At 36.5% G+C, this 27,941-nt stretch overlaps 1 protein-coding gene across 3 annotated transcripts in view; it reads left to right on the plus strand.

Moving 5' to 3' along the window:
* The window catches only part of LOC131435357 (uncharacterized), a 78,594-nt gene extending 50,864 nt beyond the window's left edge, over positions 1 to 27,730 (plus strand). The window contains exons 3-6 of one of the 3 annotated variants that reach the window (XM_058603162.1): positions 17,854 to 17,995; positions 18,053 to 18,420; positions 26,690 to 26,889; positions 26,981 to 27,730. In XM_058603162.1, the coding sequence (XP_058459145.1) occupies positions 17,854 to 17,995; positions 18,053 to 18,420; positions 26,690 to 26,889; positions 26,981 to 27,238 (968 nt within the window). In that variant the 3' untranslated portion in view covers positions 27,239 to 27,730. Of the gene's footprint in view, positions 1 to 17,853; positions 17,996 to 18,052; positions 18,421 to 26,689; positions 26,890 to 26,966 lie in introns of all 3 variants that reach the window. The other 2 variants (XM_058603164.1, XM_058603163.1) reach the window with 2 other exon arrangements.
* The last annotated feature ends 211 nt before the right edge of the window (positions 27,731 to 27,941 follow it).

Raw genomic sequence — 27,941 nt, forward strand, 5'->3', positions numbered from 1 at the left:
GAGGAGTGTGCAGATTTTTTTAATACACGACGAAAAGAATGTTGCAAGTTGAGGATGTCTAATTTTCAATTGTAACACCCTTTTTAATTTGGAATCAAATAGAATAGTTACAGATTTGCTTAAATGTAGAACGAAGATTTGTTCTACTGAAATTTCGCCAGAATTGTGCTGTTTGGTCTACCATGTGAACATACATTGAAAAAAGATTAATGAGATAATGAGATAAAAACAATTTGGTTTTTATAAGACGGACGCAAACTTCAAAGGTTTTTTTTTTCATTCATCTCATTTTATTCCGATTCTTTTACTGTTAAACTGAACGTTCGCGATTTCACATGAAAATAATATTATTCAAAGAAGATCTCGTTGTTATCCGTTCCTTTAAGGAAAAGTGTTCTTATCGCTGTACAGCTAGTCAAAGGGACCAATGGTTCACTAATCATCTTTACAATCTGCTGGCTTTTATCATATGGAAGTTCTTCATCTTGTACAATAAAAATCCGCATCAAAATGATCAGGATTCCGCTTGAAATTAGCAATTTCTCGTTCCTTCTTTATGCGCTGTTTCAGATTGTCGTCCAGTTTGTTACTTGGTATTCGTTTGATGTGCATTTTCCCCTGGCGCGATGCAACAACTCCATATTTACATTGTTGGTAAACATCCTTTCGTGATCAGTTTGCTAATTTTCTTCCGTGTCTACAGGAATCGCATTGTCAACTGCAAGACCGAGAGGTTGTTATTTGGATAAAATTGATTAAGTATAAATAAAATTACGGAAGTTTGAAAACGACGCAATATCTTTCGACTCACCCTTTAGGTGTTTAAACATTAACCAATTTACTGCATGTTACCATGCCTGAATTTCGTACATAAACCCATAGAAAACGTGAAATGATGGTTACTTGTATAGGTAAGTTGAGCGAAAGTAGAAAGATATATCTTTTTCGAACTACGGCATGGATCCCAAACAGGGATACATGTATGCTATTTCATTTGTCATTTTAGCTCATATCTGAAATATGACGAAAACCTCATCATGCATCAATTGTGTTATTCGAAACCCAGGGTATTATGGGGTATGCAATAACTATTCCTTTCTATTTGGATCCCCTTGTCTCTTCATTACTGATTGATAAATGACGATCATTTCGTGACTGAATAAAGTGATTGTCATGGTTTGTACAATTCGGGCTGCGAATAGCATTTATATTTTTTTCTTACTCTTTAAACGTTGAGAATAATGGCAAATAATGCTTTGCGTTGAAATTGCTGGCCAAATCATCACAGTTGAAGCAGTAATTTGGTACCGTTTGATAGGTCGCTTCTTAAAATTTTTCTCTGTAGAACCGATTAATTTGCTTGTTCGAAGTTACGTCCAATGTGAATAATAATTCGTCACTTAAACATTCTCTGTGTGTTTTACCTTTCTCATATAGAAAGGCTATGCAATCGCTGTGAAAACCGACTTTACAACCAAGACCCGGAGGGCCGAGTGTCATATACCATTCGACTCAGTTCGTCGAGATCACAAAATGTCTGTGTGTGTATGTATGTATGCGACAAATAATGTCACGCAATTTTCTCATGAATGGCTAAACCGATTTCCACAAACTCAGATTTTAATGAAAGGTATTATGGTCCCATAGACTGCTATTAAAGTTTATTCCGATCCGACTTCCGGTTACAGGGTGATATGCACAAAAAAATAGTCAAACACGTTTCTCAGAGATGGCTCAACCGATTTTCACAAACTCAGATTCAAATGAAAAGTCTTATGATGTCATACATTTTTCCTGAATTTCACTTGGATCCGAATTCCGGTTACCGAATCACAAGGAAATATGTGCAAATTGATGAAAAAATCGGTCCTTTCACAAACTAAGAAGCAAATCAAAGGTCTTAAAATTCTGTAAAAAAGTCCTCAAAAAGTTGATCAGATCCGACTTCCGGTTCCGGTATTACAGTGTGATTAGTGAAAATTTTCAATTTCATGAGTATTTATTGACTAGCGATGGCGAAACGAGGCGAAAGTTTTTATAAAATTTTCTGCTAAATTCATCTAGTTGGCAGATCTTGTTAGCTAGTGAATATAAAAAAATACTTTGGAACAATTAATTCCCGGTTTCTGTTTCCTAGAGCACCGATAATAGTGAAGATAAGCTCCAAAAACGGAACTCACTTCGATTTCTCAGCAACGCACAGTGGTCAAAAACTGGAAAAAGACGGTCAAAAGTCTGTACTGACTTTCACTGATTTTTGAGAGCTAACGTGTCTTCGAAGAAGTTTTACATGATTATATTACGCTTCTTTTGAAAGTGACACCTTAATTTTTGTTAAGGTGGTAGCACAAATTTCGAATAAAAATAATTTTTTTTTCACAAAAAATTTTTTTTTTTATATCTTGTTTCGAAAAAAAAAAACATTTGAAATATTTTTGCTGAAGATATAAACAGTGTGAAAAAATTCTTTTTTGAGATATAATCACTTTATTTTAAAAACAATTTTTTTGGATTTATCTACGTAGAATCTACCTCTATTACCTAAGTATCTACTACAAAGTGCGCATAAACACACATAAACATGCTTATGCTTGCATACGCAACTTAAGAAAATAGTTGGGATTTTTATTTTGTTTACTTTTTGACAATTAACAATATCATAAAAAAAAACGAAGTGTAACTCGATGCAATTTTTTTAGGCCTTTTCAAAGTGGGTTTTAAATATTGAAAATCCGAAAAATTATCTAAATTCAACACATATTAAAAAAATGGAAAAATGTTTTCCAATCAAAATATGAAAAAGTATTGCAAAAGTACAAACCTTTACAAAGAGATTTCATTTTTAAACGTGTAAATAAATTGAGTTATCGCGAAGCAACACGTTTTTTAAGATGATATATCGATCGTCCGACGCTCACTTAGAGATGTGCGAAGCAGCTCATACTGGTGAGCAGCTCCGAACCGATCAGCTCACTGATGGGAATCGATTCAATGTATCAGCTCATCAGCTCATTTAAATGGAACTGAAGGATTGTTTTGAGCGCCGTTTTTTCTTTCATATGCATGATCGAAATCATTGATGAACAAAGAACAATGCTATGCGAACTAACTTGTTTGCGAATTATTATTGTGTCATATTTGAGAATATCTGCAAAAGTGGCATCCCTGAATGTAACTTAGCCTACTGAGTGAGAGGTAAGATTTCTTATTGACAACGGCTCATTCAATTTGTTGAAGAAGGATAAATACACATTTGGAAAAACGAACAAAAGCTCATGCACACATTTCTTCTCATTTATCACTCGCTCTTCAAGAACCGAAAATCCGTTCAGCTTGTTGCTTGTTTCCACCTTACCAGCAGGGATGCGAGGTCATTTTTTAAAAAATCTGTGATCAAGCCAAAAACCTGTCTGTGCTAAATCTGTGCATGTTTCCCGGTTTCCATAATAACTAATCGGAATCATTTTGGTAAGCAAAAAAAAAAAATATTTCAGACCGCTCTGTAATTTTTGGTGCTAAACTATGATCAATTTCAAAAATCTGTGATCGATTTCAGAATCTGTGTAAATCTGTGACCATTTTCATAAATCTGTGAAAATCTGTGCCATTTTTTAAATCTGTTCAAAAGGTTGAAAATCTGTGAAACACAGATTAATCTGTGAACCTGGCATCCCTGCTTACCAGTGCGGTGAACTGGTGAGCTGCGGTTCTTTTAAAAAGAACTGTGAGTTACAGAAATAGCAGACGCGTGACTCCTTCCGTACGGCCATAGTGAAAATGAGTCACACGAATAGTACTCAGGATATTCTTATTATAAAATAAATTGGATTAGGAATATAATTTCCTAAAAGTATTGTAAAAGTTTGCTGCATTAAGTTGCATATTTCGCTTCGGTACAAGGTTTCCTAGGTAAAAATAGGTAACTAAAATGATGTATAACTTTTTCAGAAAAGAATAAACCTTCTACAAAATTATGGGATTTTATATTTTCTACAATTATTCCAAACAAAATATGTAAAAAAAACTTGGAACAAGTTATGATTAGAAAACTAGTTTCAAGGGGGTTGTCATAATTCAATAACTAAAACTAGCTTTGGAATGGCCTAAAAAAAGTTCCATCGAGTTCCACTTAGAATTTTTTTATAGTATTGGGCATATCTTTTCCTATAAATTTTGTAAAAATCAGCTGCATAAAGTTGCATATTTCGCTTCGGTGTAAGGTTTTATCATAGGTAAAAAAGGTAAAATGTTGTATAACTTTGCCAGGAAACAACGAACCTATGCACTACCTTCAACAAAAATATGGGATTTTTTATTTGCTTCAATTATTCCAAACAAAGTATACATAAAAAAATAACTTGAAACAAGTTATGAATAAAAAATTGATTTTAAGGGGGTTGCCACAAAAACGCTTTGTGTATCCGAAACGGTGCGACCTAAACTTTTGGTATATTTGACAAAGTAAATTATTTTCAATAGTTCTAAGTTTGTCGAAGAAAAAAAATTTCTATCTCTTCAGAAAAAAAAGTTATGGTTATATTTTTTGTCGAAGTAGGTCATGAACAATTAGGGATAGAATCAAATTACGCGGTATATAAAGGGTGATTTTTTAAGAGCTTGAGAACTTTTTTAAACAATAAAACGCATAAAATTTGCAAAATCTCATCGGTTCTTTATTTTAAACGTTAGATTGGTACATGACATTTACTTTTTGAAGATAATTTCATTTAAATGTTGACCGCGGCTGCGTCTTAGGTGGTCCATTCGGAAAATCCGCTTTTTTATCGACAAATTTTGTTCAGCGATGAGGCTCATTTCTGGTTGAATGGCTACGTAAATAAGCAAAATTGCCGCATTTGGAGTGAAGAGCAACCAGAAGCCGTTCAAGAACTGCCCATGCATCCCGAAAAATGCACTGTTTGGTGTGGTTTGTACGCTGGTGGAATCATTGGACCGTATTTTTTCAAAGATGCTGTTGGACGCAACGTTACAGTGAATGGCGATCGCTATCGTTCGATGCTAACAAACTTTTTGTTGCCAAAAATGGAAGAACTGAACTTGGTTGACATGTGGTTTCAACAAGATGGCGCTACATGCCACACAGCTCGCGATTCTATGGCCATTTTGAGGGAAAACTTCGGAGAACAATTCATCTCAAGAAATGGACCGGTAAGTTGACCACCAAGATCATGCGATTTGACGCCTTTAGACTATTTTTTGTGGGGCTACGTCAAGTCTAAAGTCTACAGAAATAAGCCAGTAACTATTCCAGCTTTGGAAGACAACATTTCCGAAGAAATTCGGGCTATTCCGGCCGAAATGCTCGAAAAAGTTGCCCAAAATTGGACTTTCCGAATGGACCACCTAAGACGCAGCCGCGGTCAACATTTAAATGAAATTATCTTCAAAAAGTAAATGTCATGTACCAATCTAACGTTTAAAATAAAGAACCGATGAGATTTTGCAAATTTTATGCGTTTTATTGTTTAAAAAAGTTCTCAAGCTCTTAAAAAATCACCCTTTATTTGTAAATAATTTCTTAAAAGCATCTATATGCATTAAAAGAACGGTTTGGCAGCTACTGATTTATGTCCACGTTTTTATTGATTTGAACCACTGTGTGCAGCTGCAAAATACATGCAAAAGTCGAAAATCCAAATCGCTGTTCTGTCGGTGTAATGTCGGAAAAAGACGAAAAATCACTTTTTCGTGACCAATGTGAGGCAGACCACATGGCTTACTTGTGTTAGAAATCAGAACTTTGTAAACAGTTCGGTATGACGACATACATGAAAAATAAACATGCTTTGATTCAATGCCAACTAGTCCGAACGTTGTGACGAAAGCAAGCACGTGGTTTTTAGTTTTACTTGAGTTGCTAAAGAAATCTTAATTTCACTAACACAAACGAGTTGTGTTTGTCCCACCTGTTTCTATCACATTGATTCGTGACCTGTTTTTAAAGAATCCGACATCAACTTTGCGTGAAGGTGCTTCATAATTGACCAAAAAAGGTTTAAATATATCATACGGAACTGTTTGCAGACATTTGATCGCAAATAATTTGATATTTTAAAGCACTTTGCAAAGACTGATGTTGAGTGAAAAACATGTGTAAAAACGTCGTGGTGTCGTGACCTTGGATTAGCCTTCTCAGTCGCCCGATGTCGATCCAATTCAAAACGTTTGGGTTCAAATGAAGATGAAGCTTAGGAAGAACCGACCACACAATTTGAATCAGCTTGTTCACCGAATTCACAAAATTTGGAGGTCGTTCTCAGAAGAATACGCCCAAAATCTCGCTCAAAGTATGCCTCGAAGGCGTCAAACCATTATTAACGCTCAAAGGGATTGGACTTGCTATTAATGTATTTGCATGTAAGTTTTTGATCTAAAAAAACAATATTCAAAAGTATTTTCGTGTTGAGTCTTCTCATTTTCTCACAACAGTGGCATATTCTGCAACGAGACTTATACTATTGTAAAGAAGATGTGTTCCCAATCAATATTTTTATTTTTGCATTGCACGTGAGCTTCTCCCATCGTAATTGAATGATGACGACACAAACTTTTTTCAAAACTTCCATTTTGAAAAAAAATCAGATGCTCTTGAGGAATCGGGTGTCAACTAAAAATTCAAAACTAGTCGTGTAAGATTTCCTGTCATAACTTTGAAAGATCTGTCATTGTTGCAAAATGCAAAAACAGATTTCTTCGTTGTCGTTGAGGTTAATTTTAAAAGAGAAATATCAGTTTATTTGGCGCATTTTCTTAATAAACTGATGTGTTTTTCTCGAGGGTTGATTTAGCAGTAGCGGAGAAACCCGCTTTTAGGTTTTTCAACTGTTGACTGTTTTCCTAAGATTGTAAGTAGAACTTTAACGAGAAATGAAGGAAATTCAAATAATTCCATAAGATGACCTGTGGCCATGAAAAGTGCCTTGAATTGCAATGATAAATCTATCAACAGATCACTGAGCTATAATCTTTCAAAATTGCAACAGGAAATCTTTTAATTGACTCTTGACTCCGTATAAGAGTAAGACATTAAATTACCAGACATTCATATGTTTACGCTAACGATTCTCATTAGATAAGCATATTACAAAAGGAAAAAAAACTGTAATAAACTGTTAGCAATGCATTTTCAATGCAATTCATTGAGACAGTAGAAAAATACGTCACGGATCTGTCAATGACCAATCTAGTTGTACTCCACTTTACACTCTTTATGTCAATCATCCAATGGACAAGTTGATTAATTATAACTTACAATGATTGGAATAGAGGCTGGGTTTGGTGTGATTAACCTGTGAGTAGAGTGAGAGTGAAAGCACTAATGAGATTTCAATCCCTTAATGGAAGCATGCATGAGCAATCCCGAGAGACATCAATTTTCTTACGACGCTGATCAACATACCCGAACTTGTTTAAAACTACTTATTAAACTTTTAAATTTGTTCAACTTTTCCCGACATTCACCAATGATCAGGCCTTTATCAAGCGTCCGATCATTGCTCTATCTACGGTCTACGTCTATCAAATCTTAAATCTTCTTACACGGATCTGCCTTTTCTGGTAAATATGAAATGCCAACTGGTTTTTCCTCTCCCATTGCGGCACTAAACCTGAACTATGCCTTTTCGCGATCGCCATGCTACGAAAAACCTGCTGTGCATCTTCGGCATACCTTCTAGTACTTTATAAAGGACTTGTGATAACAAGTCTCCACACCTGTTTCAGGTTCGAAACCAACGAAAATTAATGTTTCGTTAGTAAACATGAATCTCCGTTCGACGCATTTCGCTTTCCCCACAATCGAACAGCCAACATTCCTTTCGTGGAAAATTTCTCCCAAGGTTTGCAACATCGGGCAGGAGTTGGATGCGCCTATACCGGTCCTGACGAAAGAAGTCGTGATGGTTCCCGCCATCGGACACGGACCAGCACAAATCGTGCTACGGGAGAAGGTGAGTAGATCTCACTTTCAAATATGCCGTTCGATTCAAAGTTAGGAAGAAGTTTTTATGCTTTCTTCGATCCATCTAGAGAGACCGAATCGCGGCATATTTTTCCGTTTCATGTTGCAACGGCGCAGAAGTGAAGACGACTACCGAAGAAGATCAGTTACCGCTGATAACCTTCGAAAAAAAAACTGGTGGAGCGCACGAAACAATACACGCCATTTCCTTCGGCACAGTGGGACGAAGTTCTAGTTGGACTTGGTCGGAAAAGATGTTCCGCGGATTATCATTTCTTTACCACCTAGCAGCTTTCTTTCCACGATTGCTCGCTATGCGATGATCGCTTTGAGGAACTCCTTGCTGTGAGCAGTCATCATCGATCGCCAGCATTACCGAAAGCAATAGGATGCATGTTCGGTAAAGGAAGAGAGGTTAGAAAAACACGTCAACTTGTGTCTCCATGCCCGTTCACGATTATTCAAATAGAAGCTCCATGACATTTGTACGGCGTACAGGGAAAAGGCGCAAATACCATTCTGCTGAACAAACGCGAGGACGGCACAGGAAAATGTTTTCATACGATCCGGGAAAGTTGAATTGAGCCTCTTAATTGGCCGAAAACGGACGGGCGCCGTTTGTAGCTTCTTCACTTCCAATAGTTTCCCTTTCGGAGCGATCATTTACAGCGAAATTTATAGGTATTTCGAAATAAGCGAAAGTAGAAGGTTACGTTAAGGTGGGTCGCGGATTCCGGCTTTTGTCTTCGAATGTGACTGTGATGCCTAGCCGTGTTATTGCGCGAGTGAAAGAGAAATGCCGATTACCATTTGGAGACGACGACGACGCCGTGGTGCCGCAATTGTTTGGCGTAGGATGTTTCTCATCGCCGTAAATGACAATGTTTGTTTTGAATTGACCATGACGTAAGCCGGTTGTAGTGGAAAGAGTTTACACACAATAGGCTCTGATACTTTTTTTATTAAAAATTCGGTACAATACTTTTCTCATATTTTGAATTTTGTTTGTTCACCAACCAAGAAAATAAGTGACCACTAATGGCGTTTTCGTTTTTAATTTGCACTACACCGCACAGTGATGCCAAGGTGGCAGAAATCCAAAAAATAAATTTATTTTTTTCCTGCACTGTATTAATTTTTCCGAATTCTCAGATAAGTGAAGGATTACAGTTTAAAATATAAAAATTTTTGAATAAGAAATAGTCTCAAAGATAGGGTATTGTAAACTTTCTTTCCATCCTTCCATATAAAATATATGGCACAATGACAATGTTTTGCGATTAGAGTTCTATATAGGTAGGAAAGGGCTGCCACTATTCAATAGTATTTGATTTTAAAGCATTTTTTCTCTACTTTAAAGAAATCACTATGCGATCTTGCACATTTCTGCACCTTAAAGGTTATTTTCAATAGTGTGCGGGGTCGACAATAAAAATCCCAGAAACAAGGGCCCAACTTTTGTAACTAAAGTCTGTGTCAGTAAAATTTAAATAAACGGCTTTATGATAAATGAAATCAAAATATTTACAACTTATATAACATAAAATAGCTATATGAATGTCGTTATATAAATCTATTTATAATATATCAGGCGTTTAAATAAATTATTGAAGTTTCATGATTTTTAGTGAGAGTGTCATTGCAGTACCGTTTTTCAAAGTATAGTCCATCGTTATGTACCAATTTCTGGTAAGACTCGGATACCACGTTTGAAAAATTCCTTTTCCTCAGATTCGACAAATGAATCGATCCAATTTTTGGTGGTGTCGCAGTTTTTGAAACTGACTTGAAAAGTTAGGCGCCATGGATTGGAGCAAATGGCAACCGTATGGAACAATGTCTGATAAAAAAAATGGCGGCTGGGGCAGAACTTTTCATTGCAGCGATTATAAAAAAAACATTTACAACTTTCGAAGCATGGAGTCTCGCATTGTCATGAAGATCTTCATATTGCGACCGCTTTTCATGCAATGCTCTGTCCAAACGCATTTGAGTAGCTCATAATAAATAGCACCCACCACATGCACTTTTTCTGATCTCTGGAACTTTCTTGTAGTCCATATAAAAATTCCCAAATTCGAACCACGAAAACCTTTTTTTGCATGTTTGCTCAGCGTCAACAAACGTATCCCCAGCAAGCCGTTCTAGTTTTATTTATTCGACCAATTTTTCTGTCAAATTTAAAACTGGTCTACGATGCCGTTCTTTTTTTTGTATATTTGAAACACGAGTAAAACACTGCTGAAACACGAGTAAAACACTGGCTGCCAGTTTTTCTTGTTATAAAATTCAGATTTAAATTTTGTAACTGACATAAATTATGCATCTAGAACTAGAACACTACTGAATATGCCCTTACAATATAGGTATACTTGGAACTAGTAGATGTCATGAAACGATGTCTGAAATCGATTCAAAATCCAACATGGCGACTCGCGGTTCGATATTCCATAAAGATCCTACAGTATGCGTTCAATGAATAAATATCATAAAATATGTTTCTGGTCGTTTAGAAATCCAAGATGACGTTTTCTGGTTTGTTTTATTCTTTTAAACCCTTTACAAAACCTGTTTGAATTACACCATTACACCTAGTGGTGTAATGATGCTTTTCTCATATTACTCGTACTATCATAAATATTTCTGTGGAGTTCTAAAAACAACGTTTCATTGAATAGAAACAGGAAAGTTTGATCGAATAAAATCTAACAAAATTTTCCAATCAATCCACCCTATAGTTCCGGAACCGAAGGTATTAACCACAACGAATTCAGGGATTCTGTATGAAACCGTAAGATTTTTCCTTTGAATCTATAAGTTTGTGAAAATCGATTTGGCCATCTTGAAGAAAAGTGAATGAGATCCTGACATAAATTATGAATCTAGAACTAGAACACTACTGACTTTGCAGGTTTTGACTAGTTTTAATACTTCCGAAACCTAATTTCGAGGACCAGAATAACCGAAGTTGGTTCGTGTGGCCAGCAACAAAATAAGACCTACAAATTGGAACAGTTTGGAACTTAGTTGATAATAATTTTCCTCCCTTTCACTTCGTCGCTTTATAAAATTTTAATGATTAACCCAGTGGTTCCGAAACAAGAAGTCGTATCAAGATGAAATTCAAGAATTTTATATGGGTTTGGTCTAAACGATGAAAAAATCATAATTTTTGCGATTTTTTCCCAGAATTATCGTTCCACAAAATAAATTCCATTGTTTTGCATGATAAAAAGCATGATTCGAACAACATTTTGTAATTTTTTTGTTGAAAAGTATTGAGAAATAAGTTGGTGAAGAGATATTTTTGAGGACTCTTCTTAAAAATCATGATTTGCGGTGTCCACTGTATCTCAGCGCAGACTAATCAGAAGTGAACAAATGGACACTAGCATAGTTAGAGAACAAGTTTCTCTAGACCCCAACATTTCTGTTTGATTTTTTTTTAATTTTTGGTGGTTGTTTAAAGTGAAAACTACGATTTTTCACGAAAAAATCCGCCATTTTGTAGCTGTTAAACCTCCCCAAAGTTACAAATATCTTAAAGGAAAACGTTGGGGTCTGGTTTTTTATATGCAGAAAATGTGTGCAAAATTTGAAAAAAAAATTGGTGCAGTAGTTTTTGAATGACGATGGACACGGACTTTCAAAACCTGCCTTCGAGAAAAATGCGTTTGCAACTTTTTGTCTATGAAATTAATGGTAACAATTAATTACTCCAGGGAGCCCATAGGGTCTAACATTTTCACAAAATCATATTTTTCTTTTATGATTTATTATAATGAAACATTTCAAGAAAGTTTTGTCAAGTTTTGAAGTCAATCGAAGTAGAAATCTTGGGCCTGTGCGACGAGCTCTTGCTTCTTCGCAGAATGAGATAGCCATAGATAAAGGTACATAACTTCCAGAGTTTCGTTCCAATAGGCTTGAAAATTTCACAGAATATTCTTGATATGTTCTACTATAAGACAATATAAAAAAATAATAAATGATTTTTCGAAAGTGTTAGACCCTACCCGCCCCTTAAACACTCTTAACCCTGTAGATCCGGAACCGAAAGTTGTATCCGGATAAACTTCTAAAGCTTTGGGGATCATAAGGCTTTTAATTTGAATCTAAGTTTGTGAAAATCGGTCAAACTTCGGTTTGTGAAAATCGGTCAAACTTCGGTTTCGGGTTTCTTTATAACATGTGCGAAATTGAACAAAGCGCGCTGTGTGCATCGTTTTTAAAGGCATGTTGTGTTTTCGTCTTCCGTGCCAGCACGTACCGGTGCGTATCGGCTTTGTATGTTCATTTTATATGGCGGTTTGAAAGCTTTGACACACATCGCCCTCTAATTATGGAACCGGAAGTCGGATCCGGATGAAATTCCATAGTAGCTTTTGGCACAATATGAGCTTCAATTTCAATCAAGATTTGAAGAAATCGGTTCAAGCGTCGCTGAGAAATCGAAGTAAGTTCTACTTTTGAAGATGTTCTTCACTACTTTCGGTGCTTCCAGAACGGGAAATGGGGAACCAGTGGTGTTAAGTTTATATGCCTACAAACTAACAAGAATTTATCAGTCAGTTTTATGGGATTTGTACATGTTTTTGCCATCGTTTGTGAAAAAATACTCATGAAATTGAAAATTTCCGCGCTGTAGTTCCGCAAACCGGAAGTCGGATCGAGATGAAATGTTCTAGAAATTTCTAAATAACTTCAAACTATCGTTTGAATCTTAGTTTGTGAAAACCGGTTTAGCCATTTCCGAGAAAATTGAGTGAACCTGTTTCCTTAATTTTTACACATCACCCTATAAATTTGGAAACGGAAATTGGATCGGAATGAAATTCAATAGCTAGGGCTATGGGACCATGAGAACTTTCATTTGAATCTAAGGATGTACAAATCGGTTATGCCATGTCTAAAAATAAATGTGTGCATATTTTTTCAATTGTTTTTGGTGCATATCACCTTCTATCTCCGGAACCGAATTCGAATCGGGATGATACACAATAGCAAGCTACGGGACCATAAGAACTTTCATTTGAATCTAAGTTTGTGAAAATCGATCTAGCCATCTCCGAGAAAAATGAGTGCAATTTTTGTTACATACATACATACATACATACATACACACAGACATTTGCTCAGTTCGTCGAGCTGCATCGAATGGTATATAACATCGAATAAAACGTCGGTTTTCACAGTGATTGCATAGTATTCTGAAAAATTCTCTAACAAATTGAGTTACATTGAATTCTTAAATGACTCTCAGTTCAAAACTAGCCACAAATGTTTTTTGTAGTCTCAAACCTTTTACTGCACTAAATAAAAATGGCATATGAAGCTGTACACGGGTAAAAAACCATTGCCGGTACCACGATTAAAAATCATGAAATCAGGAATCATGTCTATCATGAGCAATAAGTCATCATTTCATGAGCAAAATTATTGATATCATGAATAATAACACAACTTTCATGAAAATTTTCATGATATCAATCATTTTGCTTATGAAATTTCATGAAAAGGCATGGTTCATGATTTCATGATTAAAAAATCATGGTACCGGTAATAGATTTTTATCCGTGTACCTTACCACAGTATTACGTAGGTTCTATACACTTGACCTAGTGTAATGATAGCAAATCAAATTCTTGGTATTACAGTAGTACTAGTACTACTAGTACTACGATCTTACTGGCACTATGAATCCTTCCAGGTCAGGGTTCGAACATACGACAACTGGCTTGGAGCGCTCTATGCATTGAACCACCAACTCGGACCAGTGCAATGATGCCTCATGTTTTTCATTGTCTAGTATGTATTACAGAAGAATTCATCAAAATATCACAAATTAGAAAAGTTTACGAACCAGTTCTTTGGCATAATACTATAACACCTTTTATTTGAATTTAAATTTATGGAAATCAATTCAATCATATATGAGAAAATGAAGTGAGCTCCATTTTAATGACTTTGATCACTATTTCCGGTACTTCTGAAAACTTAGCACCGGTATGGTGAAATTCTGTCAATTCAACCATCAACTATCATGACCTAAAGAAGGGAGTTTATCGTCATTTTCTATGACGGTTTGAAATTTTTTAAACTTATCAGAATGTAATTCTAGAAGTTAGACTTTCATAAAATTCAGTAAATTTACTATGGGACAAGTGCTTTTATTTCAAATTGAGTTTATAGAAACCTAATCTGAGCAAACTAGGAAATGTTTTTAGTCAATTTAAATAGTTCTATACTCATTACAGGATTATTTATGAATAGAATACTCTTGGAATTGACATTTTTGCACTGAACACCCTGTACCTCCAGAACCAACAGTTGTATCTTAATAAATATCGCAATTTTTATATGGCATTCAAAGACCTTTCAGTTCAATTTGAGAAATCGGTTGAATCATCTTCGAGAAAAAATGAGCTTAATTATTTTCATTTTTCAATACGCAGGACCCTGTTATTCCGTCGGATCCGGATGAAACTCAGGAATTTTATATGGAACTATAACAGCTTTCATTTTAATTTAAGTTCATGAAAATCAGTTCATTATGCTTTGAGAAAATTAATTGAAATTATTTTCATATTATTAGTGCGTATCTCCGGAAACTCTAGCTAAAATCTGAGATCCAGCTAAAATACAGGAACTTTGTATGGGACCTTAGGTCCTTTTATTTGAATCTTAGTTTGTGGAAATCGGTTTAGCCATCTCTGAGAGAATTGGGTGGCATTATTTTTACTTATTTTTGTGCATATTACCCTGTAATTTCGGAACCGGAGTCCGATCTAAATGATCAGGAACTTCATATGGTGCCTTTTATGTGAACCAAAGTTTGTGAAAACCAATTCAGCCATCTCCGAGAAAATTGGTTGGTCTATTTTTAGACTGAATTCGTTCACCTATTTTCAGACAAAATTCGTTTAAAAATGGTATTTTCTGCAAATTGAATCAATTTTTTTTCGGTTTATGATTTGATTGCACATTTTTTCAGTATTTTTATTCAAAAATATTTGTGAATTTGTGACAAGTACTAGTATAATACTTTTTTGTGGGATTTTTCATTTGTCGAATAAACTATTTGAAAAAAACAAACTTTTTTAAACTACCTAGTGATGTTCTAAAACCTTTCTCATATAACTCATGATTTCATTCATATTACTAAGGGATTCTTCATAAAACTTTTCTTTGAATATTTAATAAGAACAAAAAAAGTTTGTTTGGACATACGCTAGCATAACCTTTTCAATTTTTAACACAAGTTAATAGGAATTTTTCGATTTTTTTGCATTTTCGCTCTTAATGACGATTTAAAATTTTACAAATCTAAGTTTGTGAAAATCGACTCAGCTGTTTCTGAGAAAATAAAGAGTTCTATGTTTGAGTTTTTGACCACTATTTCCGGTACTTCCGGAACCTGGAGCTGGGAACCGGTATAACTGAAATCGGTTCGATTGGCCAGAAACTATCATAACCTATACATTGAAATAGAAACACGCTCTTGAAAATTTAATGTTTATACTTGTCAGTCTGTAATTCTTGAACCAGATGTCGTATTCTATGGGACAGTAAGACCTTTGATTTTAACCTAAGCCTATAAAAATTGGATGAGCGTTCTCTAAAAAAAAACGGATACGCTTTTTTAGTTAATTTTGCGCATTTTACCCCGTAACTCCGTAACCAGAGGTCGAATCCATTCGAAATTCAATTTTAGGCTATGGAACTATAAGGCCTTTTGATTTAATTCTAAAAGGAAGGAAATCGCTTGAGCGGTTTCTGAGAAAATCGAAACGGGTTGAAAAGTGCAAAAAAAATTTTTTAACCCGTTACTCCCGAACCGGAACTTCGATCCGTATAAAATTCAATAGCAATCTATGGGACCAACCACATGAACTGCGTCGAATGGTATATGAAACTCGACCAGTGTTGGTGATTGCCGAAAATTTAACAGAAGCTGCTCGATATTTATCTTTATTGTATACAACATTTTTAATCCGGTAGAAGATGCTACAAGAAATCGTGTCTCTCAATGCATGAACCGTGAGAGAATTTTTCTACATTTCTTCGCTAGACTTCATGAGCATTTCACGGCCCTTAAAAAAATTACAGTCTGATAATGATTGGTGCTGTATGAAATTTACCAAGAGAGAATCGCAAGTTGACAATTATCGCAGAAAACCGAATCGATGATTCGACTTGATGATTCTCATACTAGGTTGCAATATTTCAAAACAGTTGTGTGGAGCATTCACATACATTTTCATAGACACAACTTATACAAAGATTATATGCACATAGTTAGAATAAGCGGCAATAGTAAAATGATTCTATCGCAATTATCAACTGCCTGTATAGAATCGGATCGCGAAACGAGAATAAGCAACCGTTTGTTGCTTCAGAGAGGATCCCCACAGCAGCGTGCTAACCTTTGATTCTCAGAAATGTCATCGAGAGAAATTCGCTCTCACACTGGTGTCTATTCTATGTTAAATGAGCCATGCCGAGTTTTTGTTGCTGCGATGATATCCGTCTCTCTTTGATGGCACTGATTGAATCGTGTGAAAAGTTGTTAATGGGCGTTCTTTGATACGATAAAAGCCTCTCTCTTTGATGGCACTGATTGAATCGTGAGAAAAGTTGGTAATGAGCGTTCTTTGATACGATAAAAGCCATCCTTGCACTCGACCATCTCTCAGTCCAAAAGTCGGGTTTCACAATGATTGTATAGTCTTTCTATATGAGAAAGGCAAAAATGGTAAAAGAAGTTTAGCCCTTTTCAAAATACAGTTCCGATCAATTTTCGCAAAACAAAGTAAGCAAACTGGCATTTTGCAAACCCTGTTAGCTTAGAGAGGAATCAGTCTTTAGTTCAGCTACGCCATCGCACGGCAGCACAATCAAGCACGGCAGAAGGAATCATGTCAATTGTACGGGTGAGCAGTACTGTTGTTTTAGAGCACGCGAATTTGACATTCCTCTCACCATACTTGTAGTTATGTACAAAATTCGATGCGGATTCGCCTGATGGCGCCATGCTCGCAAAAAAGTATGTCGCTTATGATTTATTTGTAAAATGTAAGAACAGGATATCTTAGTAATATGATATCTTTGCTTTTTGTGACGAAATCTTTATGTTTACTTCACATAAAGGAACTAATATGGTAAACAGTTTCATATTAACATATTCAACAAAAATGTTTTCGCGCAGTTCATTAATGATGATCAGTAATAAAATTACTCTTTAAACATGATTCCACTAAATTGACGGCTACACTTCGAACGGCATGAAAGCGAAAAAACGACCCAACCGAATAATGGGTACAGTGAAGAGGAAAGCGTTTCTTCGTCGGTAAGCTTTATGCCTCAAGCGAAGCGGTCAAGTTCAAGTCCGTTTTCGCTGTTTGCCAGAACACATTACTCCCAGTCCATTGCATTGGTGTAAGAAGCATGAGCCACAATGCATTATTGCATGCATGCAACAACACGTAATCGCGTAAATAGAGCTAACTGTAAGTACAACTTGCGCCTCGTTTAAACTGGCGGGGAACCAATGGTTAAACGGAGCCATCCCGGGAAGATGAACCTGTTTAATGGTGGCAAAGCCCGGGAACGAGAATATTGACCCAAATAGTAGTACCACTTTGAAGGCATTCCCGTTTTTTTCTGTCTCTGTTGACAAGTTTTCACTAACTAACTATAAACTATCAAGATCGGAAGAAATATGTGTGGCGTCAACTCTCAGAATACAGGAAAAAAAATAAGACCTCGTTAGTGACATATTATCGGGAACTGACTCAGCGATATAAAAGATCAGATTACCGCATTTTCTCATACCTTAACTGATTGTCTCTATTTATCTTTATTCATTACAGAGGATGCCGACAAGGAATGTCAGCAACGTTCCCTGAAGGATGATGCTAGGAATAGTCCCAAAGTGACTCCATCCGATTTGATAAACCAAATCGAAGATGGGCTTGGAACTATCTCAGACTACGTGTCAGATGGCGTAGATGGGTATATTTAACGATCGAAGTAAGTAACCTACAAGCTGATAAATGCTTTCGTTTTCAGAATCGTTTCGGCTAGAAACCAAAAATCCAACGACGATCAGGCTAGTCCCAAAAAGCACCTGCATCATATCCTGAAATTAGGTAAAACTGATTACAACGGTACCAGCCAAGGTCTTGCACGAACCGCGGCGGAGTTTGACGATGGCATTGCCGCCGTGGAGGATGGTTTGGTGGATTATGGATTTGACGCCGGGCTGGAAAAAGCAATTGGTAGAGGCAAGCGAGTGGGTGACCAGGATATAGGTTTCGGTGACGATGAACATCATGGTCATGGTGCTGGAGGTGGGTCCGAATCCGAAGCATCAGAATCAAATACCGATGAAGGCTCAGAAATCGGTCGCAACGATGGCGGAGGCGGAGGATTTTTCCGTACGATTTTCGATTTTCTATGAAAGCAGTTCAATGTTTCCCTGTTGTTCCCCTTTTTTCTTGTTTCAAACAACATGATTTGTACATTTCTTCCATATTCCGTCCGTTGGACAGACGCGAACCCATTTCAATATTTCATTTTGCAACAACAAAAAAAAACAATACCTAAGCGAAAGCACAAAATTCCACGAAACCAAGAAATACCAAACGGAATAATCGTTTTTCTCATACTAATTGAAACCGTCGCCTCCCGCTAATCAAAAACCCTTAAATCTCTTTCAGGATTGCCTTTAAAGCAGTTTCAGATTCGGTAACGGCAAAATCTCCAAACAACCACAAGCACAAAAAGACCTTAGTTTCATTGTTTGCCACCTTTAGTACAGTAGATTGCATGCTAGAATTGAACCTCATTTCATTTGTAGAAATCCAACAATCCATGCGAAGGATTTTCTCTTCTAGCAGATACGCAACGTTTCTGTAGAATTTTGAATCTCTGTTCTATATCATCCCTAACACTTTAATCATGTTCTGTATTCATTAAAAGTTCTTTAGTAAAATGCTTCAAATACCGAAATTAAAGAAAACTGAGAATCATTGCAACCTAGATGAAACTTTGCGTATCTTTTAGAATAAAACCCTTCATTCGTATAAAAAAGCCACCATAATTGATAGGAGAAAAACAAAGAAAGATGGTCACCTTTCAGCTTGAAGCTTGCTTCGTTTTGTGTTACTAGAATTGCATCCGTTGATTGAGTATGATTTTCTGCATGACCATCACCAATCATCATCAATCAAAAAACCGTTCTTACATTTCAGTTCATCGATCATTTAAAAAAATAATGCATGTCGTGTTTCGATTGACGTTTTACGTGTTATAATGGCGGTTAAATTCTTTCTTGCTACTACAATATTGCATTTGTGTTGATAAATACAAACAAGTTGGGACGTCTAAATGGCAATGAAAAAATCGAAAACTACTAGATAGACTCAGAATATAGAAAATAGATTGGAGTCAAATTACAATAGAGACTTGTATGTGTCATGACATTGACGCTGTTAGAAGAAAGTAGACAAATGGAACAGCGGAATGAAACTTTGCGAAAAAGTATCCCTACGATGCACAATGGTTCAAATGTCCAATTTTACGCTCTCAATACATAACACGACAAAAGTATGATTTTCGGGATAAATTACCTTCAGCAAAACTGGTCAGAATGATGAGCCCTTGTTTTTTTTTGAAAATTCGATTCATGTAATTAATCTCCCTAAAAGGGAGACTAAGTATTTTCAACATAATACAAAGTTCTACTCATTCAGTTAACTTTTGCTGTCATATTCAAATGAGATTCACTAGATTCATTGTCAATTAGGTTTTGCACGAAAATGACATAACCTCACAAAATGAGCTGGATCAACATCGTTTGACAACTGTTTGTTGTTTTGTTTACATGTTAATGTCGTATCATTCCATTATGGTTCATGTTGTTATTGTATCATTCAAGTGAAAACAAAACACCGATAGCTGTCAAATATGAATTTGATTCAATGACAGTTCATTTGTGTCGTCATACCTAGAGATTTGAAGTTTGGCTTGTTCCGTTTTGAGTTCCAATGAATCTACCTATCTATGTACTGTCTCAGCCGCCGGCAGTCAGCAATTAGGTTTTGAACGATGATAACATAACCTCACAAAATGAGCTGCATGAATATCGTTTGACAGCTATCAGAGGTTTGTTTACATGTTCATTCCGTATCATTCCATTCTGTTCCATGTTATTGTCTTATTATTCCAATGTGTTCTTTGTTATTTAGGTGTAAACAAACTACCGATTCCTGTCAAAGGTAAATTTGATTCATCGCCAGTTCATTTGTGTCGTCATCGGGCAAAATCTAATTTCGAATGAATAGACATGAACATCACCTTGTTGGTAGAAAATTATTCCGGCCGGTAAAATAAACAAAGGGTGATTGTTCACATTCATGTTTCCAATTAACTAGTGTCTAGCTAGTGTAATTTTCAATAATGTTCGATTTTTGGGAATACAATGAGACGGGTTCCAAAGTATTCAAAATTATGATTAAAAGAGAAAGCAATAAATTGGAGTAGATTCTGTAATTGACAATTTTGCTAAAAATACAAGTTTACATTTCATATATAATTCTTGAACCAACTGAAAAGTCAATTGAAAGAGGACAGTTTAACTGAGTTTCAATTAGGTTTTACAAGATGACATCACCAATAAACTCGTGATGAATGAAATTTTATGTTTGACAGCTGACAAACATGACATATCCTCACAAAATGAGCAGAATGAACTTTTGACAGCCGCCATTGGTTTGTTTACAATTTAAAAATTCATTAAAGGTTCATCGTTTGAATTTAAGACTTACAAGTCGCCTCACATAAAAAGTTTTAGTTTTTTCACTGTGGAACACGTTTCTACCAGGCATTTTCACGTCATTTTTCAATTTTTATTTGCAGTCGCAAAACAAACACAAACCACCGCGGCAGCTGTCAAAGATGAACTTGATTCATCGGCAGTTCATTTGTGCCGTCATCGTGTAAAACATAATTAGGTTTTGCACGAACATGACATAACCTCACAAAAATAAACAGAATGAACTTTTTTTGATAGTCGACATGTACTTGTTTACAGTTTAAAAGTTGATCAGCAGTTCATGGGTCGAATGTAAAAATTGCAAGTCGCCTCACACTGTACAGATTCATACATACATCGCTCCTTGATGCTGGAAACACATACAGGGCAATCTTTTTAATCATTTTCACAGTGGAATACGTTTTTAACAGGCACTTTTCGGTCATTTTTTCAATTTATAACTTGCAGTAGCAAAACAAAACAAATACACGGCAACTGTCAAAGATGAGCTTGATTCATCGGCAGTTCATTTGTGCCGTCATCGTGTAAAACCTAATTAGGTTTTACACGAACATGACATAACCTCACAAGATGAACAGAACGAACATTTTTTTAAGGCCGCCGTTGATTTGTTTACAGTTTAAAAGTTCATCGTTCGAATTTAAAAATTGCAAGTCGCCTCACACTAAACAGATTTATACAAATATCGCTCCTTGATGCGGGAAACGCATACAGGGCAATATTTTTAGTTCGTTTCACTGTGGAACACGGTTTTAACAGGCACTTTTTCGTTATTTTAATTTGCAGTCACAAAACAAAACAAACCACCGGCAGCTGTCAAAGATGAACTTGATTCATCGGCAGTTCATTTGGGCCGTCATCGTGTAAAACCTAATAAATTAGAATGAACATGTAAACAAACCACCGTCAGCAATCAAATGATGTTCATTCAGTGAATTTTGTGAGGTTATGCCATGTTCGTGTAAAACCAAATTAACCGTGCACCGAATGAAGAACTGAGTGCTGTCCATTCAGTGCGTCAGCAAACGGTGTATGTAATGAGTTAGGAGTTTAACACAGTCGACTGTAAAGTTAAATGAAATGAAATCTCACGGCACTGGTTTTTGTACGAAAGTTCATCACCTATCTAGGTCTGATAACAAAATAAAAATTTAGGGTGTCTCAAATTCTATCCGAATATGAAATAAGTAAACGAGGAAATTAATGCGTTATTAATAGAAGAGAAAAGTGAACTATCATTTGTTCATGTGACCTAATGAAATGTTCACGTCGAACTGCATTGGGATTTTAGTGCGGGAAGTAAAATTAGATAAACACACTTACACGTTAAAATGTTTTGCCATCGTTACATCAGAAAGGATATCACTTGTTCATTCTTGTCAGTTCACAAAATTGATTCGTATTTCGATTGAGAATCTCTGGAATCACACACAAAATAGTTGAGAAATGTCTACTATTGCGCCCGAAAAAAGTTTTACTGTTTGCTCGGCAAAAGCATCCATAATTTAATCATGAATTTCCGAATTGTCAGTTCGACTGGAATGTGATGCGCGTGTAGAATTTACTACCGAAAGTCAAGCTTGCCACATTTTATTCACATGGCCGCCCACTGTATATCGTGTATGGCGGGATTAAGGGCAGTTGGAAGTTTGATTGACGTTCTTCCGCCCCGTTATCTCGATACCACTATAGCACTCCTTCTCGGTAGTGACAACTTGCCAAATCAAGCCAAAATTTGACAGGTCCATTGTGAATTTTGATGTACGGAAGCAAACGCTTTTTTATGTTTTAGCCGTAGGAATCCATAGTCTTGTTTATTACGAAACCTGGGGTTTTCGTCTGCAGGTGCAAATACCTTGCTATATACAAAGCTTGCTTGAGAATTTATCTGCATAAAGGTTTTTTTCCTACCACTATATTCTGATTCAGTATTCTACTTGTTGCTCCGAAACTCGGATCAAGAACTCTCATATACCAGGAGCGCTAAAATTTTCAAGTATGGAAATGTTTCTCTGCCAGTATGTGTCCCATCGATGAAAAGATGCAATAATCAGAAGGAGCCAGATCTGGTGAATACCATAGGTTACTAACACACCCACCATGGATTTGGTAGTATGTTAGCAACAGTTTTTTTAGTAATTTTGTTTTTCCGTCATCAGTTACAATCCAATGCAAAAATACTCATTTTTCTCGAAGCGTTTTTCGCATTTCATTTTGTTGTTCGTTCAGTTTATGTGGAATGCATCTACCAACCTTTCGAATTTCTGCCGTGGCTCTCAGACGATCGGAAATGGCTTGCATTTGTGTACCATGTTCATCCAATAATGATTGTAGTTTGGCATCTTCTAAATTTTTCGGTCACTTCCCACGTTTTTAGACATTTACATTGAAATCGTCGTTTTTCTAAAACGTTAAGCCCCTCGTTCTCAAGTTTTTTCAAAATAAAATTAATTCCATTTAATTCCACTAAAAAAATTTTTACGATTTCGCCACTTATGTCACGAGTTAGTAACAGACACATATACCAGTATTTCGGTGAGCTATTTGTAACCTTCATGAGTGTATCAATTTTAGGTTTGGGTCATTAGTGGCGAAGTAGTAAAACGATGTGCACTCAGCTATACAAATTCTGTATGAATCATGACAATCGAACTTTTGTGACATTTATGAGAATAGTTTAGAAAAATCTTCGACAAAGAGATTTTTACGATTAATGTCCTCTTTAAGATCGGTCTACGGACGGCAATCAAACGTCCAAGCAATGTTGGTGATTGCCGAAAATTTGACAGAAGCTGCTCGATATTTATCAATATTGTATACAACATTTTCAATCCGATAGAAGATGCTACAAGAAGTCGAGTCTCTCAATGCATGAACCGCGAGAGAATTTTTCTACATTTCTTCGCTCCACTTTATACTCTGAGTATTTCACGGCCCTTACAAAAATTACAGTCTCATAATGATTGGTGCTGTGAGGAATTTACCAAGAGAGAATCGCAAGTTGGCAATTATCGCAGAAAATCGAATCGATGATTCGACTTGATGATTCTCATACTAGGTTGCAATATTTCAAAACCCTTGTGTGGAGCATTCACATACATGTTCATAGATACAACTTATACAAAGATTATATGCACATAGTTAGAATAAGCGGCAATAGTAAAATGATTCGCAATTATCCATTGCCCATACAGAATCGGATCGCGAAACAAGAATAAGCGACCGTTTGTTGCTTCAGAGAGAATCCCCACAGCAGCGAGCTGACCTTTGATTCTCAGAAAGGTCATCGAGAGAACTTCCCTCTCGCACTGGTGTCTATTCTATGTTAAATGAATGCCGTTTTTTTTTGTTGCTGCGATGATATCCGTCTCTCTTTGATGGCACTGATTGAATTGCTAGTGAGCGTTATTTGATACGATTAAAGCCATCCTTGCGTCCAAGTACTGGATTGACTCATTAGGTAAAACGTATTGTCATGTAAAGCTCGTAGAAACAACCGAAAAGTACACTGAAAAGTATTTTGCGGCATATTTCGGATACAGAAGAACAAACTATGTTTATCTGGTAACATCCTTAACCAAGATTGGCATATTATACTGAAATGAAATATGTCGAAAAACTTAACCATCAAACTCACATCGAGCTTTAAAAATACTTACTTAACTTTTCTCATCAGACAAGCCTATGACGTGCTTTGCTGTCTCAAAGGTAGAATCAACATTATTGCAACACAGTTGATTTACTGGCCCTTATTACCGGTGTCACTACACGGTGAAAACAAAGCGAAGTGACTGTGACCCTTATTATGGGTATCACTTCACAGTGAAAATCAAGTGAAGTGAATGTAGGTGCTTATTAGGAAGTCGCTTCAGAGACAAAAGTAATTACTTGGATGAACTTGATGTGATTATGAACATCACGTTACGAACATTTTGTTGAAAAATTTAGTTTTTTCCACCACAGTGATCACTTCACTATGCTTGATACCGGTAATAGGTAAAATGAAGTAAAGTGACATGTAAGTGAAGTGAATGTGAAAAAGGAAGTGAGAACGGTAATAAGGGCCACTGTAAAATATCAAATATTCACAGGATAAAGTCTATAGTTGCTAGACAGTTTTGTTTGTTTATTTGTTCAAAGGAGAGAAACCCCCACTGGAGTTATAACCCACCAGGTTTCTCTCTCCAGCAGGCATAGAACCTCCTCATCGTTTCTACATCCGTGTATTAAGTTCAATTTTCATACACTGAATCAATTCTTGTAGGCTGTTTGGAAAAGTTTCCACTCCCTTTTTCCAATTTAGCATTCACTTCCTAAGCATTTCATTTGTTTCCTTGGTCTTTCTGTGTTCCAAAAGATTTCAATTGGACTTCATTTTTGGCAATGTTTTGTAAACAAAATGTACCGAATCAGCTGCATACCATTTCAGTACGATTTTAGAATAGTGACATGAAGCTAAATCCAACCCATTTTGCTGCATCATAAACGAAACAGTACGTTTATGGAGGCATTCAGTCTTGTAAGTTTCACCATTATGATGCCTGTTTAGTCGAAAATTTTACTTCGCTTTTGACGGGACAGAGTGTTTCGATGCGAATTTCGAAGTTTCTGGGAAGTGCGGCTTTCCGTATAGAGCTCACTTACACGAGCCTTGGTAGAAGTTTGTTACCGTTCAACGCAATTCGGGAAGATTTTAGTATTCATACAATCATAAATTAAGTAAACATAGATTTCTCACTGTACGGTGACACTAACAGCACCTCTAGTGAGAAACGGGTGCACTTTTTTCCATTAGCTACTGTAGTTGTGTTAAATGCGCAGGCCACTTTATGCATGCATTTTAGGAGCATTTACGCACCCATTCTACACCAGACGGCGCTTTGGGTGTCACGGGTTTCTCAACTACAGTACTATTACACTGGGGAATCTAGGTTTATTTTATTTAAGATACAATCCAGCTCTATCATCAGGACATAACGTTGCGGAAAGCTAAGCTTTGTAGCAACAACACGCTTAACGCTTAACTCTTCCCTTCGATGTTCTACACGCGGCTCTTGATTTTCTTAATGCTCCGCGTTTGTGATCCAAAGATCCGGGTTTGGCACATTTTTAGTACTCTTGAGACAGCTACAGCTTTGCAACATTTTCCCCAAGGCACGATGGGACTGCTCTGTGTACCAGGCGCCCTTCAGATGTAAATAATACACTGCAAAGAGAAGCTGAGTAAATTTGGGTAATATCTGTCCAATGGAAAAAGATATGAGACAGTTGAACAGTTGACAGGTTCAATAATTTCGTGTTAGCTTTCTAGTGGCAGGGATTTAGTGGGCCAACACTTCCAAGTAGCAAAGTATCAATAGTCCTTAGTTGAAACTTTGTTGTCGAATCTTTGTTCTTGCAGTATTTTGTCTTTTTGACCTTTCATTAAGTTTTGTACTTTAAAACTTTTTCTCAAATTTCTTTCTTTCAAAAAATTAAGATGTCATTAAGGTGCCGCCATTATAACATGCAAAACGCTTGGTAGAATAATTTTTGATTCTCATTGATATGAGTTCTTAAGATAATAGGAATGCTGAGAGATGTGTGGTTGTAATAACTAACTAAGTGAAGAATTTGTTCCTGTAACCTTGACGTATTGCACAACATTCACATTGCATCAGTTTGCATGAACCTAACTCTTTTGAATGTTTGTTTTAACAGTACAATAACCAATCAAAAACCCGTCGTAGATTGTAACTAATTTTGTTAACCAATCTTTTTCCGCTAACCTACATGTATTTTGTAACGTCTTTCTCATATTTTTTTACTTTTTGTTTCCCTTCGGTGCAATTTAAATATTTTCAAAACAAATTACAACATACCGAACTCAGGTAAGAGGAAGGGCAAGAAGAAGAAGACCTACATCAAGCTGTTCATGCTGGGAGCCGCCCTGAAGGGTAAAATCGAGCTACTACTGAAGATTCTCTCGTTCCACCTGCAGCTGAAGTTCTTCGCCATTGCCGCCATCGGATTGCTGATCAACATTGGCCGTTTCTGGTTCGACCTGAAGAAGCAGCCGCAACCACAAAAAGTACCAATCAAATAGTCCCACCCCTTTATTCAAATAGGCCCTCGTGCCAACGACAAACCGATCCATTTCCACTAAAGGAAATCTATTACAGGTGATCTACTACGAGCATGCCCAGCACCAGCATCACTACGACGACCACGGAGATGACTACGGCGGCTATTGGAAACGTTCGCTGCACGGAATTCGTGACGAAGATGGCAGCTACTATTCCCACGATCGGAGCGATCGCCCGGAGGACGGATATCCTCAGCATCGACCGGTCCACTATGCCCCAGTGCCAAATAGTCCCAGCCACTATCCCTACGATCCGCACACCATGGCGTATCATCAGCAGCGGCCATATGCCTAACGGGACGGGACTCGTTGCTGCAGCCAACCAATCCCGCATGGGTTGTGACGCTACAGGAAGCAATTTTTCATCAGATCATCATGTCATCCGCTTCTCCTTTCATCATCCATCCATCCATTTTGTACAAATTTGTTGCAAGCCAGTCACAAGTTTCGTTATCCAATCTTTTGGATCGTCGAATTGTTCTAATTGTTTGTTGACGTTTGTTTTCTCTAGATAAGTGTGCATTGTTCAAAACTAGACTGCTTATTTCCATTATGTATTTATTTATTTATTTATTGAATAGTAACTTATTTATTCTTAATAACTTTTTTCACCGAACAAAGTAGGCTGGTTTTCATAGCATAAACATAATTGAATCAACCGTGATTGTCATCTGATCGAACAATAAAACAAATTAGGAATTAAATTAAACTATGTTGCTGTTCTCCTGAAAAACCCTGTAAAAATTCACCCAATTGTGCCATGCAGATTCGACGAGCTCTGCCGATTTTAGGCACACCCACAGTTCTTGAACCAACAGAAGTCAACAATTTGACGATAATGGTGATAATAAAAATCCGCACGGTAGCCAAACTCTGTTAAAGTTTGGTCATGTATGAATGGACATAATGGCTTAGTGAGGCTCGTCGGCAGAGACAATTACTCTGCAAAATAAGCCGGGATGAATTGCCTTTTCCAGAGCGAAGATGGCAACCCTGCA

This window comes from Malaya genurostris, chromosome 3, assembly GCF_030247185.1.
Source record: "Malaya genurostris strain Urasoe2022 chromosome 3, Malgen_1.1, whole genome shotgun sequence".
Lineage (NCBI taxonomy): Eukaryota > Metazoa > Arthropoda > Insecta > Diptera > Culicidae > Malaya > Malaya genurostris.